Source organism: Oncorhynchus masou, chromosome 1 (assembly GCF_036934945.1).
Source record: "Oncorhynchus masou masou isolate Uvic2021 chromosome 1, UVic_Omas_1.1, whole genome shotgun sequence".
Lineage (NCBI taxonomy): Eukaryota > Metazoa > Chordata > Actinopteri > Salmoniformes > Salmonidae > Oncorhynchus > Oncorhynchus masou.
This window is the reverse complement of record NC_088212.1, coordinates 27,099,262-27,118,907: the sequence shown is the minus strand read 5'-3', so window position 1 is coordinate 27,118,907 and position 19,646 is coordinate 27,099,262. Positions and strand designations below refer to the sequence as shown.

The 19,646-nt window shown below is 40.9% G+C and overlaps 2 protein-coding genes across 5 annotated transcripts in view; both read right to left on the bottom strand.

Annotated features, from left to right (window-relative positions):
* Positions 1-980: 980 nt before the first annotated feature.
* si:dkey-191c17.2 (uncharacterized protein LOC100005628 homolog) lies at positions 981-1,778 on the bottom strand. The gene has a single exon (XM_064991833.1). The coding sequence runs from the start codon at positions 1,776-1,778 to the stop codon at positions 981-983; it is 798 nt and encodes a 265-aa protein (XP_064847905.1).
* A 14,095-nt stretch (positions 1,779-15,873) lies between these two features.
* LOC135540728 (angiopoietin-related protein 2-like) overlaps positions 15,874-19,646 on the bottom strand; it is a 28,637-nt gene continuing 24,864 nt past the window's right edge. For all 4 annotated transcript variants that reach the window (XM_064967105.1, XM_064967106.1, XM_064967107.1 and 1 more), the window contains 2 exons: positions 18,948-19,218; positions 15,874-18,775 (listed from right to left, as the gene is read on the bottom strand). In XM_064967105.1, the coding sequence (XP_064823177.1) occupies positions 18,576-18,775; positions 18,948-19,218 (471 nt within the window). In that variant the 3' untranslated portion in view covers positions 15,874-18,575. The remainder of the gene's footprint in view (positions 18,776-18,947; positions 19,219-19,646) is intronic.

Here is a 19,646-nt window from a genome sequence, read left to right as displayed (position 1 = left end):
TGCTCATATTTATAGAATAACCATATCGAAATAAACTTGGAGTCATGCAATGTTGTGGTCCTCCCAATACGACTCGGGAAGCCAAGCAGTTTATTAGGCTACACATGAAATGTTATTAACGTTGTAGTGTCATAGCTCTTATTACTAATTTATATAAAAAGAAAGACTCCGAATACAAGAAAATGAACTGTAGCTTCAAAATTACTAAAACTAGTTAGTACAAGAATAACAAAGCAAAAGACTGCACATGACCAAGGGCACTCCGCTCTTAAAGGGGACATCAGTAATTAACAGAACATAACAAACTCACAGGGTGGTGAAAGTGCACTTGATATGCTTGTTGCTCCTTTAAATGTAGGTAACCTACCCGTACTGTATCTGTAAGGTGTTGGCTAGAGCGCACGTGCCAAGGCCAGAGTGGGCACGTTTGCTATATAACGACAGTTTGTGACAAAACCCATCAGTTGTGTTGAAAATGCGATTGGAACCCATTTAACTTACTTTTCATTACTACATAGGAAATGTAACCTCAAAAGGTATTTTTATGTGCCCTATGTCATCATGCACAGACGTTTGTCCACGATAAGTCAGTTTGATGGAAACATCTCTATTGGGAAAATATTTTATTTTATGTAGATTTTAGAATATTCGCATGAAAATCTGTCGCAAATTGGATGTAAACCTAGCTACTGACTTTTTGTTTATCCACAGGCATTGCGATAATAATTTCCCGCGCAACACAATAGCAAGTGCATCATGCAACACGTTGATCATCTTGTGCATGCTGTTATCATTCGTAGAGGGGCCTACTAACAACATCCACATGATGGCTTGCATACGGTGAAAATAACAACCTGAACTGTAAAATGGATTAGACACCAACCTAGATAAACATTTAATAATTTGGGTCAATTGTCCTCTTGCCATGAACTTCTGTTTGAAAAGCTTAGAAAACCGATACACAGTAGCTTGTAACATGGTCAGTTGGGAGATAAGGGCCTTAGGTCAAGCTCTGCAGCCACTTTTTCCATCTTCTCCAGTTCATGGCCAATATGTAAAATATCTGCCCTCATGGACACCAGTGCAGTTTCATTGTTTGCAGATCCTCCCACTGTGTGGTTCTTCTGCACCACCAGTGTGCAGTCATCACCATGCAGCTTGTACTCCATCCTCCTGGCCCTTGTCCAGCTGCCATAACTCTGGATCCCTGCCAGCTCCAGGAAGGCCTTCATGGCCTCAGTGCTGCTGCAGCTCTCCTGATCTCTCACTGGGACCCCTAAGCAGTGAGCCAGGTGCTGGATGATGGGAGTGTGGCCAGTCAGCTCCCTGTACTGGGGTGCAGGAGGACAGGGCTGACCCTGGATCTGTCCTATCTCTGGAATAGAAAGGGGGTTGTCCTCACAGCCCTTTGGCCCTTCTGTTTCATCTCTATCCACACATAGCTTCTCTCCCCAGACTGTAGAGGGACATCCAGAGCCAGCAGCCTGACTCTCTGGCTCTGGTGGCATATTGTTGGAAGAGTATGGATTGTTACCTATTATCATTCTCCACTGACTGCCCTGTTTGCTTAGCCAAGTCTGCTGAGAAGCCAGGTAGAAGCTCTCTGTGTCGTAGTAATGCTCTCTAATGGTGACCTCTTCGATACACCATGCCCCCTTCTCCTGCAGCCGTGCCTCGGTCTTCTCTCCCAGCTTGTACTGCAGCTCCACGTTCACCCTGATGGATCCCTGGAGTCCCACCTCTTCACCTGTTCCTGCTAGTGGTCTGTTCAGCAACATCTAGCAAAGCAAGAGCCACACCAAGAGGTTCTGATAAGAGGAATCAGTGGTGCACCATCTCATAGTACAGCACAGATTACATGCCAGTTTTAAGCAGATTCAGTGTATGTTACAAATGGGCAAATATACTGTATATCTTGTGATGGTGGAATTATCATTTTAAGGTATACTGAATTTTATTCTGGGTTGATATGGTTACAGCAGTTGTCTTACCTCTACCGCAGAGATCCTCAGCTTGAAGCACGAAGGAGAACCTGTCTGCCGTCCTCAGCTCACACACAGAATGAAGGTTTGTTGATTTTAACCGTTTGAGCCTCTGCTGCTGGGTGACTAGAACCTATGACGAATGAGCTAATGGCAGTCATGGCGTTATTAGAGTTTATAGTGAGTCCAAGCCACTGCCTTCTGGTGTTTAGTGTTTATGGATACTGCTTTGGTTGTCATGGAGGACAGCTTATCTTCCCTGCATTATCCGTCACCATGATGTCATCTTTATTTACATAGCTATATATGCATGTCTCCTCCCCTGTGTGTCTCTAGTGCTCCTCTCATTCTATTGGTGTGGCAGGTAGCCTAATGGTTAGATCATTGGATGAGTTACCAGAAGGTTGCAAGATCGAATCCCTGAGCTGACAAGATAAAAATCTGTCGTTCTGCACCTGAATAAGGCAGTTAACCCACTGTTCCTAGGCCATCATTGAAAATAAGAATTTGATCTTAACTGCCTAGTTAAATAGAACAGTAACCATGGTAGTGTTTGTCTGAAGTATGCCCCTCCCTTTTAGCTGATGTGTTGACAATGCCACCAGAGGGTGCTAGAGAATTAACATGAATGGCAGTGCCCTGTTGATGTAGAATTGCAGCATACCTGTATGTCAGTAATGTATGCAACTTTACTTACTATGCATTGATGCATTGAGAGCAACAGGAGAGATTTCATGCTATTATCTGCTTGTTGTTTGTGAAGGTGCACAGGACCATGATCAGGAGAGGATCGGTCAGGAAAAACTCCTGGCCCTATAGGCTACTCTTCCTCTTGTGGTTTTATAAGGCCTAGTTATATATATATACACTTCAAAGGCAGTATGACAAGGTGAAAGACATAGCCTGAATGTTGATGCTCTTCATCTCTATATTGATGTTATTGATTAGCCTATTTAGAGGAGGATATGAGGTTACACTAGAAATTATCTTTGATTTTAAAAGTGGTTGCATGTGGATAGACTTACTGCTCTCAGAGGAGGAGGAGATGGCACTGATTTAAGTATTCAAGATCAGAGACTAGGAAGATTACATAATTTACTATTCACTCGGTACAATACTTATTAAACAGATAGTCCTATTAGTTTTGTACTTCGATTTCCTTTGTTTAGCTTTTAAAATATATGGATGCTGATGGTGAAATGCAGTATCAATTTGTTTCCTAAATAGCAGTATAACATAACCAGAAGCAGCTAAAAACCTGAGTTTGTCGAATCTTATTCACTGAGCTTTTGGTTAAGGAGCCATGCTGGCATTGAGCTGTCCCACATTACTCTGACTCTAAGTAACACAAGTACATTTACTACCAGCAGCCCCTTTTCCTTCTCAGACTCCAGTTGAATGTTCTGTTTAATGTTCTGCAGTGTTATTGCTGCTGGCCCCATAGTGTTAAAATATGCATCTGCAGGGGGAGATATACAGCTGTGCTACAGCTAGAGGCCAATGCAGACAGTGTTAGTGTTTTGTGAGCTTGGGTCCAAATTGTTCATCTGGGAATGAATTGGACTAAAATGGAGTAAATGGCAGGGAGGCCTCCCCACATCTATCATCTGGGTTTAAATGGTTCTCTATCACTTTTACAGCAGTGGGTTTCACAGTTGTCAGCAGTGGATATCCCACAGTTTGTATTCAATAGTTTTCCAGTGTTTAATTGCTAAAAAATGTGTTTCTACTAAGCCTAGTAGTCTTGGGAGTTCATCGTTTTGAAGTGGATAAAGATTTCTATCTTAATTTACATCTACTGTTCTAGCTTATTTTATTAGTGATGCTCTACTTATGCCATACCACAACGCCACATATTATGTAAATGTATTCAATCTTAATTATATGGTTTGAAAATTGAGGCCTATTCTCATCTGAGAGTGCTGACTCCATTGTAACTTTCTTTAACATAGAAGGGTTTGGCAACCCTGAAAATGTGTACAGTAAAAGTATGTTTTTTAATTTGTTTATGCTTTGTTTGGCATTATATTATGAAATATCATCACTGTTTAGTTATATGTCAGCACCAGTCCATTTGACAAAGTATATTGAACAAAAATATAATCACAACATGTAAAGTGTTGATCCCATGTTTCATGAGCTGAAACAAAAGATCCCAGAAATATTCCATATGCACAAAAAAATCATATTTCTCTCAAATTATGTGCAGAAATTTGTTTACATCCCTGTAAGTGAGCATTTGCCAAGATAATCCCTCCACCTGACAGGTGTTGCATATCAAGAAGCTGAGTAAACAGCATGATTATTACACAGGTGCATCTTGTGCTGGGGGGCAATGGAAGGCCACTAAAATGTACAGTTTTGTCACACAACACAATGCCACAGATGTTTTCAAGTTTTGAGGGAGCATGCAATTGGCATGCTGACTGCAGGAATGTCCACCAGAGCTGTTGCCAGATAATTTTATGTTAATTTCTCTACCATAAGTCGACTCCAACGTTGTTTTAGAAAATTTGGCAGTATGTCCAACCGGTCTCACAACCTCGCAAGCCCATTACCTCCACATCCGGCTTATTCATCTGCGGGATCCTCTGAGACCAGCCCCCCAGACAGCTGATGGAACTGAGGAGTATTTATGTCTTCTAATAAAGCCCTTTTGTGGGGAAAAACTAATTCTGATTGGCTGGGCCTGGCTCCCCAGTAGGTCAGCCTGGCTCCCAAGTGGATGGGCCGATGTCCTCCCAGGCCCACCCCTGGCTGCGCCCCTGCTCAGTCATGTGAAATCCATAGATTAGTGCCTAATACATTTATTTCAATTGTCTGATTTCCTTATATGAACTGAAACTAAAATCAATGACATTGTTGCATGTAGCGTTTATATTTTTGTTCAGTATAGATGTAAATGTGTTTTTATTCATAGTTGAGGTTGCATACTAAGTCAGTTAATAGATAATAAAATGGATAGTGTCGTAGCAGTAAAAGTTTATCCTGAAATAACACTTTAAATCTCTCTGTGCAGTGAAATATAAGATTAAAACACAATGAAAGTCCAGGAAACCCTGTAGTGGTGTGTTATTTAGCTAACAGCTGTGATTTAAATAACCTAAGCACACACTCTGAGTGTGATGTACTGGCCATGGTTGGTCTAAACATTACATACTGTAAACATTATGTTTGGATCTAACAGACCTGCTCAAGCCAGCTATCCAGGCCTGGGTTACAGTGAATGGCAGTTGTGGTTGGGTCTCCCTATTTGTCACTTACGATTCCATCGTGTTTTTCATTAGATTTATTTTGTCCAATTTTATTTATGAGATCAGTATACAAGTATTTTCTTATTGTATTATTATTCCAGCTTTCAGCTCAAAGATGAGTAGGCATTATAGACCTACTGTATGTATTGTTATAGTAGCTTAATCATGGAACAACTGGCAGGATATGTAGCCAGTGTATTATGGATTTGGATTTATGTTTGGCTGACATTTTAAAATATTAATTTCAGAACCTCAGAGGAACAGTAAATAGTGTTCTAGCAGTTCTTTATGACATGGTAAAACACTATACCAGGAGACTAGGAGACTCATATTGACTAAAATGTATGTCTTTTCTCTGGGTAATTTGTGACATCTTAATTCAAAACTCATCATCTGGTCATCTGGATTCGACGGGATGGAAAGTGGGACTTCCTCTGTTAAAAGTAAAACAATCATATGCTAATTAAGTTTATTATATATATATTTTGATTCAGATATAGCTTTATGATAAAAATCATTGATAACCCCATAACAGGGGAATAGGCCTACACTTCCCTTCGTATTGAATACCTCATCTTGGTCTGTTTTTTTTAACTATCTCTGGACTCTTATAACAATGTTATTGCATATCTCCTGTGGCCCATACTGACGAACTCTCACTGTTAGAGCACAGCATAGCTTTTGTGCCTCCAGTCTTTCATTGGAGAATGTGGCCAAATATGGAAGACATGAAAGGCTAAGTAGTATCCATACATGAATCCATGCTCTGCTTATCAGTGTTCGAGCTCTGCCCAAGCCTAAGGAGTATAAGAAATAGCCATTGGGCCTAGATGTTAAATTGCGGTTGGCCTTTTCCAGTACAGTATGTTTATGGGTCCTGCCGGTGTAATATTTCTGATGGCACTTAATGAAGGGGTTCATTTCTCTGGTTATTCCACTTTGATAGTTGGTGACATTACAAAAGTGTCTTGATTTCATAAACCTGATGTTAGCACTTTTTCCAGTCACTTTTTCCATATTTTTCTGTAAACCACGTTTTATTTGTCATTTTCAGATGTGTACGTGTTGTTGTTCAGTGAAACAGGCATTACCTATGGCCTTCTTAACAGGAGGACTGGTTGTGCTGAAATTATAGGCATGATGCCACCCTCCAATTTTGCCTGTTACATCCTTATTAGACCTCTATTCAATATGGCTCTATTGGTTCACCCCATTCCTGTCTTTAGTACTCTCTTAAGATGTATATGTATCATCAGTACATGCATGATAACATTGAAGTGTCTATGAAGGTTTGTGTTAGTACCATAGTAAAGTAGATAGAAAGCATCACCCAAATAGTGATCTACCATGTCATAAATTCATGGAGTTAATATTTTGAGACAATCAGTCATTGATATTGCATGAATGAAAGCTGTAAATGTTAGGTATGAACAAGGAACAAGGGACTGTACTAACAGTATTTCTTCGCCTTTGACAGACAAGAGTTATTGCAGCAATGTGCAAAAAAATCATGAATGGTTCACTGATGTGAATTCACATCTAAAGATATGAGCTCATTCACCACTGGCACATTAAAACATCACTTTGATTGGATGTTAGGCTGTACAGTTTAAATTAGCTGTTGAATTAAAACCATTGTTTAACCGCTCTGTGTCATCTTTCACGTTTTGCCTGAATTGCCCAAACCCTCACAACCGCAAATATATGTTTGACTGATGTTGGGATGTCACGCAAACCCAAAGATGGAGTGGAATGTTATTGTCCATTTTTTTAGTTAACATGTTATTGTTATTTATTGTGGCATATGTTCCACAATTACACAAATTCCAACCCCATTGGGAATAGATACTGATGTAGGCTATTAAACGATTTGGAAATGTTGAATCCCATGTCATCATAACCATATGTCAGCTGTGCCCCAGAATCATGTAGCCCACATCACGCCAACCATTTGCACAATACCCTTGTGTAGGGGTGGATGACCTCACTTGCTTTCGTAAGAGTGCATTTCAGACTACTTATAATTTTTACATGACACAATAAGAGGGTAAGATGGAGACGCCTCCATCTCTCCCTCACATTCCATCAGGTAGGCCTAATTTACAACTGTATTATACTGTAATAGAAACACTTTGACCAAAGGACTGATTTTTGGCTTCTACAGCATCTCTTCCTGTAGATACGTATAGTGATGATGGCTGGTGAATCAATGAATGTGTGACTTGTTGATTTGTTGTCTTAATTTCATGCATAGGCTATTCCATTTCCTGCAAGTCAGTTTATGGCTGATGAGAGACATATTTACAACAAAATGCAAAATAAATAAGGAGTAATCTCTTAAAACCATCAAGATGAGTTACCTCCTGCTACATTTGTGCTCGGTTTGTAATGGTGTGCTTAGATGTTCCCAGTAAGGCATACACGTTTTTTTCAAATGTTCCAGACAGTATGACCCACAGTCCCCTAACAGTACGACCCTACAGTATTAGTCCTCACTGGACCTGTCCAGGTCAGAGCATTTGCCCGTGTCAAATTATAAATGTAGTCCAGAAATCTGATTCAGTCTGAAGTTTATGAGTTGCTCAAACCCTGTCTGCATTACCTCAGTGACTGGGTGTAGTAAAAGCTTCAGGCCTCCTGGCTCTGTACAGGCTGGGATGGAGAGAACTATGGGCTGCGCGAAGGTTTCCAACACTTCCAGTAAACCCGCAGACCTTCAGCTGTGTGGCACTGCTGTCAAGACCCATAGCACATTCATGTTGTTTCAGTCCCTATTAGCTGCATGCAACCTGCTGGGTTACAGTGTGACAGAAAACAGCAGCACTTTCTGCTCTAAAACGGATACTTTGGACATTGAAATAGGTCAAGAAAAGGGTTCCATACATGGTCTTACACTGTAGATCTTGTATCCTCTCTTTTTCCACATTCCTGGAATTCATGTGATCATTTTACAAGTGTTATTTCCATTTCGAGGGAGATGTGGTTCATGCGTTTTATTGGACTTGCAACTGTCATGGGAACACTTGTGAAAACGGGATTTAGTACAACAATGTGCTCAATGTTAGCAGCAGACTAAGAGGTGATTGCAAATTCTTGTGACAAATATTTGTTTGATCTGTAACATGACGGTATACCATTGAAAAGTCACCTCTAAAGGGTACAACAACAGTGTACACTATATCTATGTCCTAACCTGCCTTCTCCTTTTGGTCATCAGGCGTCAGTTAGCATGATTGGGCTAAAGGTAATAGTTAAAGCAGGCACACTGATGACAAAAACAAAGAGTTCCTTCTGACTTTTCTAATACAGGGAAAGCCAGCACAGTGCTACAGACAGGTCACCCTGTGGAAGTTAAAAACGTGGAAAAATACTGACATCATACACCCCCAAAATCTGGAAGGGAACAAACAACTGAAGACAGGAGCTGCACAGAGGTCAATAAATCATTGAGTTTATTGAGGATTTAAGGAAGTGGGATGAAAGCAGAGTCTCAGTATTAGAATTAAATGCACTTTAAACTTGTCGTATTTTATTGTGAATGCTTATACGAAGCCATATAATGCATTAATAGCTGTCTCGTTCTGAAAGGTTGATACTTTTCCTGGAACTGAATGACCTATGCTCTCTTTAATCTCTGTCATTTAGATCTCCAGATAGACTTGGATCGCAAGACATGGTAGGACTGTAAGAGGTTGCTTTCTGCATCACACCCTGCTCTAACTTTTAGAAGAAGTATACGATTGAATTAAACCCGGGACAGAGTTTCCACACAGAAAAGTGCACAGAAGTGGGTTGGAAGAACTTGAAACAGTGGTCATGGCATCAGTTTTTACCCCAGGCTTAAAAGCTATTAGTAGATCTACACATCACCACAATTTGAAGCTCAGTTCCATGGTTTTGGTCTTAGGGAAAGCTGAATTATTCCACATTTGATACCAATGAATGCAATAAACAACTAAGAATATTTCATCTTCAACCAGCTATACTGTATTAGCCTATATACTATGTGTGACTGTGTTTCTAAATGTTTCCAATGACTACCACATTGATAATACTTCTGTGACAATAATTTGGTTTGGTTTGGATATACATATGGAACAATATATTGGTTAGGTTTTTATTGCAATCACAAACTATTATTATAATTATTCCATCCATGTTGTTTTAAATTGTGTTTTTGCTAACTTGCAATAAGTCAGTGAAGTGTACCATTCTGCTCACTATTCAGCGACATGCTGTATGCCACCTCTATGGGAAAAGCTCTGCTCCATGTCAAAGCCAGTCTCCTTTTCCCAGGCTGATGTACATTATAGGTTTATTTGGCTATATATGAAAATAAAGGTCAAAGAAATAGACAGTCTCTAATATTACCAGACTATGGCTGAGGAATGTTCTTCACATGGTACAATTAAGAGTGGAATATGGTACCCTTTGGCTTCATTTCAAATGTCTATATGAAAATAGGCACATAACATCAGAGTACTTTGCAGTAAATGATCTTGGTAAAGTTGTGAGGCCTATAGACTTTCTTGACAGAGGCCTCCTTCAACAACTACTGATGCCTGATACCTCTCAACAATATGCCTCTGAGATCACATTGTCCATGCATGTCTCAATCTGTGGTCTCTCTAAATGACCCATAACTGTCTGCCATGCCTGCTTTGACATATTTATTTTACATTGCTCTGCATTAATGCTTTCAGATTTCATATGGGCATTTCTTTGTTGCATTTTTGGGAAAACATTTAAACATAAGCCTAACTATGTTCTACACCAGTGAAACACCAACAGAATATACCTGTGCTGGTAGATCAATTGCTCCTCTGTTTCGCTGAAATATTGCCTCAGATCAGAACCTGTCTGCAAATGCTGTATCATACCATGATTGTTGTCTCAAAAAAACAGGCCCCTCGTCAGCTTTATTCTGCCTTCACTAGCGTGCTCAGCTAAGACTCTACTGGACTGCAGGGCAGAGACGCTGTCTTTCTCATGATACAGTACCTTTGTGAAAGCTGCAGGACAGAGGCATGAAATAGATGGAAAGATAGGAGAAGTAGAGGTGAGGGGTAATCCAGACGCCAATTGAAAAACATGACCCTTTAATCAAGGTCTGTCTGACTACCTGTGGATTTTGTGTAAATGAAGAAGGATGGCAAGCTCATTGTGGAGTGATGCTCATCAGGTGGAGGGGAGAGGGAGCAAGAGGGAGATGGAGAGAACAATATAGATACAGTGGGGCAAAAAAGTATTTAGTCAGCCACCAATTGTGCAAGTTCTCCCTACTTAAAAAGATAAGAGAGAGGCCTGTAATTTTCATCATAGGTACACTTCAACTATGACAGACAAAATTAGAAAAAAAATCCAGAAAATCACATTGTAGGATTTTTAATGAATTTATTTGCAAATTATGGTGGAAAATAAGTATTTGGTCAATAACAAAAGTTTATCTCAATACTTTGTTATATACCCTTTGTTGGCAATGACAGAGGTCAAATGTTTTCTGTAAGTCTTCACAAGGTTTTCACAAACTGTTTCTGGTATTTTGGCCCATTCCTTCATGCTTTATCTTGGCCAGGTCGCAATTGTAAATGAGAACTTGTTCTCAACTTGCCAACCTGGTTAAATAAAGGTGAAATAAAATAAAAATAAAAATAAATAAAATGCAGATCTCCTCTAGAGCAGTGATGTTTTGGGGCTGTTGCTGGGCAACACGGACTTTCAACTCCCTCCAAAGATTTTCTATGGGGTTGAGATCTGGAGACTGGCTAGGCCACTCCAGGACCTTGAAATGCTTCTTACGAAGCCACTCCTTCGTTGCCCGGGCGGTGTGTTTGGGATCATTGTCATTCTGAAATACCCAGCCACGTTTCAACTTCAATGCCCTTGCTGATGGAAGGAGGTTTTCACTCAAAATCTCACGATACATGGCCCCATTCATTCTTTCCTTTACACAGATCAGTCGTCCTGGTCCCTTTGCAGATAAACAGCCCCAAAGCATGATGTTTCCAACCCCATGCTTCACAGTAGGTATGGTGTTCTTTGGATGCAACTCAGCATTCTTTGTCCTCCAAACACGATGAGCTGAGTTTTTACCAAAATCTGACCATATGACATTCTCCCAATCTTCTTCTGGATCATCCAAATGCTCTCTAGCAAACTTCAGACGGGCCTGGACATGTACTGGCTTAAGCAGGGGGACACGTCTGGCACTGCAGGATTTGAGTCCCTGGCGGCGTAGTGTGTTACTGATGGTAGGCTTTGTTACTTTGGTCCCAGCTCTCTGCAGGTCATTCACTAGGTCCCCCCGTGTGGTTCTGGGATTTTTGCTCACCGTTCTTGCGATCATTTTGACCCCACGGGGTGAGATCTTGCGTGGAGCCCCAGATCGAGGGAGATTATCAGTGCTCCCACAGTTGATTTCTTCAAACCAAGCTGCTTACCTATTGCAGATTCAGTCTTCCCAGCCTGGTGCAGGTCTATCATTTTGTTTCTGGTGTCCTTTGACAGCTCTTTGATCTTGGCCATAGTGGAGTTTGGAGTGTGACTGTTTGAGGTTGTGGACAGGTGTCTTTTATACTAATAACAAGTTCAAACAGGTGCCGTTAATACAGGTAACGAGTGGAGGACAGAGGAGCCTCTTAAAGAAGAAGTTACTGGTCTAGATGATATACTCCTGCTGGCAGATTTGAGCAGAGCATTGAGTCAAATGCCTTTAGAACTATATTACATTGTCCTGTGGTTCCACTCCTTATCTTTACTATATGCACACTGCTATACAGAGAGTCATGCACTGACACACACCTGCTACATAGCCGTTAGGCCCGAAGCCACAAAGACTAACCGCAGGGATCCATCTTATTAATTCCCTGCCACAGCCTTTGATGTATGAGGTATTAAGATGTGTTGGAGCCTTGACTGCCCTCAATGAGTCTGCACAGCAATACGAGTCGATCAGCCCAGCCGTCATTATTCAAAAGATGAGTCATTTGAACTGATTCTCTCAGCGTTTCTCTGCTCAGAATGTGTATGTGTGCAGATTCAACACGGCTTTGTCTGGTGGGAATGAGGAGGAGGTGGGGTTCGGGGCTCTGTCAGCCACATCGACTGGGCTTTTCCTTTGTGGTGGTTCATTAGACTTACACATCGGGGACAGCTTACTGGCAGTCAGGCTACACTCACACTCACATTCATGTTCATGATTGATACATCGACATGTACCTTGCTCCTCAGATTTACAGATCCATAAATGGAACTTTGTTACATATGATTTCTCTCCACGAGACACAAGGATGTGAGGATGAACAGACCTGCAGTGACCTGAGCATATGAGTTTGTGCTAACGGTTGAGGAAAATGAATGTACAGTATTTAGTTCTGAGAGCCACTCTGGTAGATTCTTGGCTGAGTATGTTGGTTGGTTCTTCACCAGGCTGGCTAGGACTGACTGTGGCTGCTCAACTCTGTGTGAATGAGCAGCTGATTGAGAGCCAGCCCACTGTCAGAGAAGCTTTCCACTCCACCTTGGACAAAGCACAGATCTGGGCATAACCCCTTTCATTCTGAACATCCAACTTCCCTTTGTGGAAATTCTGTTCTGATGGATTTGAAATGATGAAGAGGAATGAAAATTCCAAATGGAAAACATTTTAGTTGATGACTGCTAAACCATACAGGAACTTCTCACAAAGAAAAGCCACACAGGAGGATCACACAGTTTATTCTCAGTGGCTGCAATCAAGGACACCCGAATGGAATCTGGGTCATTCTACCAATTAGGTGCCTTTTGAGAAGTTTTACCTGGTAAAAAGAAAAATGTATTTCATCTAATTGTAACATTCATAAAGAGCACATGTTCACCTTAATAAAATAACACGTGTTCCCATCTAAAGAGGTTAAATAAAGAAATGACTATAGTAAGTGCATATTAAGTGAAATATAAAGTAAAAGGGTTGACCCTAACAGTGTTGACGATTTCTTCTTAAATCAGCCATAAATCCCCTTGTGACAGGGAGAATTGATGCTTGTTTTATTGAATTAAAGGGTACTTCATTCATTACAACGGGCTTTTAAAATTCAATGTTGGTGCACAGTTTAGTTAATATATCAAAGGGATGCCATAAGGCACTCTTTTCGTGGAATGACCCATCTCTGTTGATAAATTACTACTGAAATGTGTGTCTGAATTTGAGTCATCGTGAGATGTGCTTAACTTATTTTTCTTTCATAATTAATATAATGTGCCAACATTCCTGAAGCTAATGTTAGTCATGTCTGTGAGAAATGATCAAAAGAGAACTCCCTAAAATTCCTTAATGATTGTCTGGAGGACACTAAGGGGGGAAGGCCAGGAATTCATAAAGCTTCACAAGTGAGTCATCTTTCATAAGTTTCAGATGTATTATTTGCCTATAAAACCAAATGAGATGTCTTTGTCTACTTTATTCTGTATGGCTCTAGAGCTTACTTGAGACTTTACTTCAGTTATTTTTTAAGTGTATGGTTATAGATATGTCTCAGTTTGAGCGGACTGTCTCTTTTTCCCAGGTTTATTCACCTCCAGCAGAGGGAGTGACCATTTAGACAGTGAATACAACACAGGAGAATGGCTTTTCCACTTTTCCTAAATGCCTATAATCTAGATGTGTATTTGAATTCGACAGAAATGGAGACTCAAAAGTGTCGGAAAATTGTATGTGACTTACATTGCTTTATGTGTTTGGCTCCTCTCATAACAACATGAGGAGAATCTGGTGCAGCATGCATGGTTTACTGTCCCATTCATTTCCTGTGAGCACGCAGCTGATCCAAAACCAATTTTCTATTGGAATAAGGCATCAAATCTGCAAATTTGAGAGCCAGTTCAGTGACACTCACTCCTGAATCCTTTTCTTTTTTCATGGTCTTCTAACCAGGAAAAAAAAGCACAGTTGCTCCCTCTTTCTGTAGCATCCATTAGCATGCTATCTGGCATTGCTAAAGCCTTTTAGATGATTTTATGATTAAAAAATGGAATCCACAATAGAGGAAAAAGGGCCACTGTCTGCCCCACTGCCGTTGTTATTGTTTTTGTTTTGTTGATGAAGCAGAGATGAGGAGCGTTGCACATCGTGGGGGGAAAAGTGCTATTCTATTGCGCATGCAATGATATCTGAGGGGGGAAAACATTGTTACAAACATGACTAACAGTAGCTTTGCAGTAACTTATTTGTTGTCATTATATCGCAAACTGGCGTGGCAGTTTCACCGATAAGGATTCTAACTTTAAAACGAGAATCCTTATTTGGTAACACTGTCATGTCCGTTTGCGATATTACATTTTTACATTTTAGCAGACACCTTTATCCAGAGCAATTAGGGGTGCTTTGCTCATGTCAACAGATGTTTCGTCGGCTCGGGGATTTGATCCAGCGACCTTTCGCTTACTGGCCCAACGCGCTTAAACATTAGGCTACCTGCCGCCCTATTACACTCAATGAAAATAGTTTTTCTTTTTTTGTTACAGTGATGCAGGACGCTCCTCTCCGTTTCATCAGAAAAACAAATGCGGACTAGAACTTTAAAGAGCTGTTCCAAATAAACACTCTCAACAAGCTTTTGTTTCAGACACGTCTCATTGGTTAACTGATGGTTCTTTTTTGATACATTTATTCGAGTGGTTGCAAAAGGATGTTCAGATGAAAAACATCTGATGGAACCAGATTCATTGCAGTGTTAACATGCTTTTCCTTTCTCTACAGACAGGAAATATCCATCTCCAAAGTTTGTTATACCATTTAAATGTCTTTATGCATTAAATGTCCTCTGTCATACCGTCTTAAAGCTGCAATAAGTCACTTTTTGGGAAACCTGACCAAATGTTCATAAAAATGAGAGATATAGATCTGTCATTCCCATGGAAGGCAAATCTAAGAAGCAGTAAATATGTTGCATGTGCACTATTTCTATGCTTTCTCCATTCTTAAGTTTAGTTCTAACATCTTTTACATTCAGTTTTGTACAACAGCATCAAACAGCTGAAAATACAATGATTCTCTATGCTTAAAATTAGCTGAACTATTAGAATTTTAGCAACCAGGAAATGGCGGTGCATGTTTTGCACATTACACCTTTAATGAGGAATAATTTCAGACTGCAATACAAATTACATTTCTCTCTCTCCCCTTCAAGCTCTCTCCATTTTCCACCCTGGATTGGATGTCCCTGGAGCAGTCAAATAAAAGTGCTGTGAGGGGAAGGGACAATGGCATGCCAGAGGTTTTACATGCTGTCATGTTTCATTCATCATCCCATGGTCCACTGGCCCTGTGGTTGATAAATGCTATATCAAAGACATCTCCCCAATCACACGTTGTACACAGGAGAGTAGAGCTGCTAGTGACATCTTCATCGCAGACTGCCTGTAATTATCCTAATCTCCATGGCTCCTGTGGACCCAGGCCCTGCTTGGCTTGGGCTCTCAGACTTACAATCTCTCTCTCTCTCTCTCTCTCTCTCTCTCTCTCTCTCTCTCTCTCTCTCTCTCTCTCTCTCTCTGTGTATGGCCTATAATACTAGATCCAAGACACGTGAACATATACAAGGTAATACAACAGAATATACATTTACAGTTGTGTCTGTACATACAGAAAAACTCTCAAAGAAGCTGCACATTGTTTATTGCAACTGTATAGTGATACATGTTAGCTTTGTTACGTTATATTACAAATATATTTTATGTACAGACAAAATGTGTCGGCTCAATTTACACCAACAAGTAATTTATACAGTACATACATTGCTTGGTTGCTTTGCAAATGAATACCTGGCCTTACATTTGAGGTTTCATGTCATAAAGTAATATTGAAAAATGACTGCTGCAGGTAACCATTATATTTTATAGAATATCACTCTACCATCTAGACTTACAGTGCATTCGGAAAGATTTCATACCCCTTGACTTTTTCTTTCCACATTTTGTTAAGTTACAGCCTTATTCTAAATAGTTAAAATGTTTTGTGTTCCTCATCAATCTACACACAATACCCCATAATGACAAAGCAAAAACAGTTTATTTGAATTTTTGCAAATGTATTTAAAAAACAAACAGAAATGCCTTATTTACGTAAGTATTCAAACCCTTTGCTATGAGACTCGAAATTGAGCTCAGGTACATCCTGTTCCCATTGATCAAACAAAGAGATGTTTCTACAACTTGATTGGAGTCCACCTGTGGTAAATTCAATTGATTGGACATGATTTGGAAAGGCACACATCTGTCTATATAAGGTCCCACAGTTGACAATGCATGTCAGAGCAAAAACCAAGCAATGAGGTCAAAGGAATTGTCCGTAGAGCTCTGAGACAGGATTGTGTCGAGGCACAGGTCTGGGGAAGGGTACCAAAACATTTTTGCAGCGTTGAAGGTCCCCAGAGAACACAGTGGCCTCCATCGTTCTTAAATGAAAGAAGTTTGGAAACATCAAGACTCTTACTAGAGTTGGCCGCCTGCCCAAACTGAGCAATCAGGGGACAAGGGCCTTGGTCTGGGAGGTGACCAACAAACCAATGGTCATTCTGAGAGTTCCAGAGTTCCTCGGTGAAGATGGGAGAACCTTCCAGAAGGACAACCATCTCTGCAGCACTCCACCAATCAGGCCTTTATGGTAGAGTGGCCAGACGGAAGCCACTCCTCAGTAAAAGGCATGAGCGCTGCTTGGAGTTTGCCAAAAGGCACCTAAAGGACTTCGCTCATAAGAAACAAGATTCTCTGGTCTGATGAAACCAAGATTGAACTCTTTGGCCTCAATGCCAAGCGTTATGTCTGGAGGAAACCTGACACCACCCTTATAGTAAAGCATGGTGGTGGCATGCTGTGGGGATGTTTTTCAGCGGAAGGGACTGGGAGACTAGTCAGGATCGAGGGAAAGATGAACGGAGCAAAGTACAGAGAGATCTTTGATGAAAACCTGCTCCAGAGCGCTCAGGACCTCAGACTGGGGCGAAGGTTCACCTTCCGACAGGACAATGACCCTAAGCACACAGCTAAGACAAGGCAGGAGTGGCTTCGGGACAAGTCTCTGTATGTCCTTGAGTGGCCCAGCCAGAGCCTGGACTTGAACCTGATCGAACATCTCTGGAGAGACCTGAAAATAGATGTGCAGTGAATCTCCCCATCCAACCATGACAGAGCTTGAGAGGATCTGCAGAGAAGAATGGGAGAAACTCCCCAAATACAGGTGTTCCAAGCTTGTAGCATCATACCAAAGAAGACTGAAGGCTGTAATCGCTGCCAAAGGGGCTTCAACAAAGTACTGAGTAAAGGGTCTGAATACTTTTGTAAATGTGATATTTCATTTTTACATTTTTTTTATAAATGTGCAAAATTTTCTAAAAACCTGTTTCTGTTTTGTCATTATGGGGCATTGTGTGTAGATTGTTGAGGAGGGGGGGGGGACTATTTAATTAATTTTAGAATAAGTCTGTAAAAATGTGGAAAAAGTCAAGGGGTCTGAATGTTTTCCCAATGCACTGTATGATTAAGTAAGTTGTCATGATTCCCTGTACCTTTGACTCTGCCACACCAGCAGTATGTTTATTGGAATGATCTAAATCATTGTTATTTTGAGTTTGTAAGCCAGATATCAGGTCATAACTGTTGACAGTACAAGTGCTGTAGAGCAGACTGTTGTATCTATTCACCCTTTTACATAAGTGACAGACATTAGATTGTGTATGTTGACAAAGATTATGGCGAACATATTAAGAGTACCTGTCTATACCATGGTTTAAGAAATGTGATTATTGTTTCCTATAAATTACTCACCTGAAGAGCTTGATTTAAACACCATAAGGTTAGTCACTGGATATAATGTCCTGCGTCATCTTCATTCTCATAAAATCATGTTCTGCACTATAAAACATACGGACTACGATATAAGAATGCTGTCCCAAGCTACTTAGTGTGAGCGCTGTGAACTGACGTACGCTCTCCTCTTTTTCTTTTCATCCTGTTTTCTCCCATATGAATCACACCGTACCATCAGTTCGAATGCAGTAGTACACTTTGCTCAAAGTCAGGTAAACAGACACATTTGAACTAAATTTAAAGGGAGAGAAGCAAGCATACAGCCACACCGTTACATGTGTTTGTCTGTGGAGCCACAGGATGCACCCTGCTTCTCCTTTATTGCTCCACCAAGAGTCCTGCCTGAGGCTTAGATATTGCACTTTCTATGTCATCATCTCCTTGATCTGGCTGTGTGAGATGCCTTTATTTCAGAGTTCAAGAGTTGTTTGAATTGAGGTTTTTGTGGAGAGGAAGTCGTTTTGAAAAGGGGCTACTTTGTATTGTTTATGGATATTTAATGAAAGGTGTTTGGGTTCGGTCGTATCATCATAGATACTTTCTTCAGGGAGTAGGCACCTCCTCTGAATTCAGCCCAGTAGACTCCATCTTGGTAGCGACTGCGGTAGTGTCCTCCTCTGTACCATACTCCGTTGAGGTTAGAATGGGCACATGCATTGTACCACCAGCCTCCCTTCTGGTAGTGGGCACAGTTACCTGGGTTGAAGCAAATATTAGTTAGACAATATTGTAAAATCTCAACAAAAATGTGTGGGCTTACATTTGTGGGCTTACAGTATGGACTAGGCTAATTAACTGAGTCAGAACTCAACACTAGAAATGTTATCTCGTGTTTCTGTTTCAACGTGAATGAGTGAGCGTGTGCTACCTGTATATGCATCATGGTCTCTGTCCAGCGTAGTAAACTGTTTGCCATTGTGCCAGGTGAGGGAGTCTCCGGCATTGCCATGGTAGCGGCCCACCCTGAGCTTGTAGAAGTCTGCCTCAGGCTCCAGCCTGAAGCTGGCGTACTCTGCAAACACCTTCCTCCCAGACCAGTCTTCCAGAGTCACCAGCAGCTTGTAGTTCCTCTGGTTGGTCAGCCAGTAGATGTTCTCCAGGCCCAGCCAATACTCTCCATCGATGTTCCCAAAGCCTTGCTATGAGGGGCAAAGGGAGAATACATACAACACAGTCAACATGATGGGGTTTACACAAGTCCATTCAGCTGAAAGCAGTTGGTCTTGAGGTCTGGGGGATAATTCAGAGCCTCTTCTCTAGTCGGTGCCTGGGAAGTACTGAGATAAACAGTCCCTCTAGATGCTCTGACAGTAAAGGTCAATATGAATCTGTGTTGTTTATTGTCAGGGAAGGTACCAGCAAATAGCCCATGAGCCTACTACACCATAGCCAGTATTCAGTGGTCAGATCTTCACTTTCTTGCAATTATAAACAATGGTTTAATGGCCTGTAGAGGAGAGTGGGGGATCTACAAGATGTGTGCTGGTCTGGACTGTTCTGCCTCAGTTCCGTGCCAGGACAGGTCACTGGATATGATGTGTTTTACATTACATTGCACCTGCTTTGA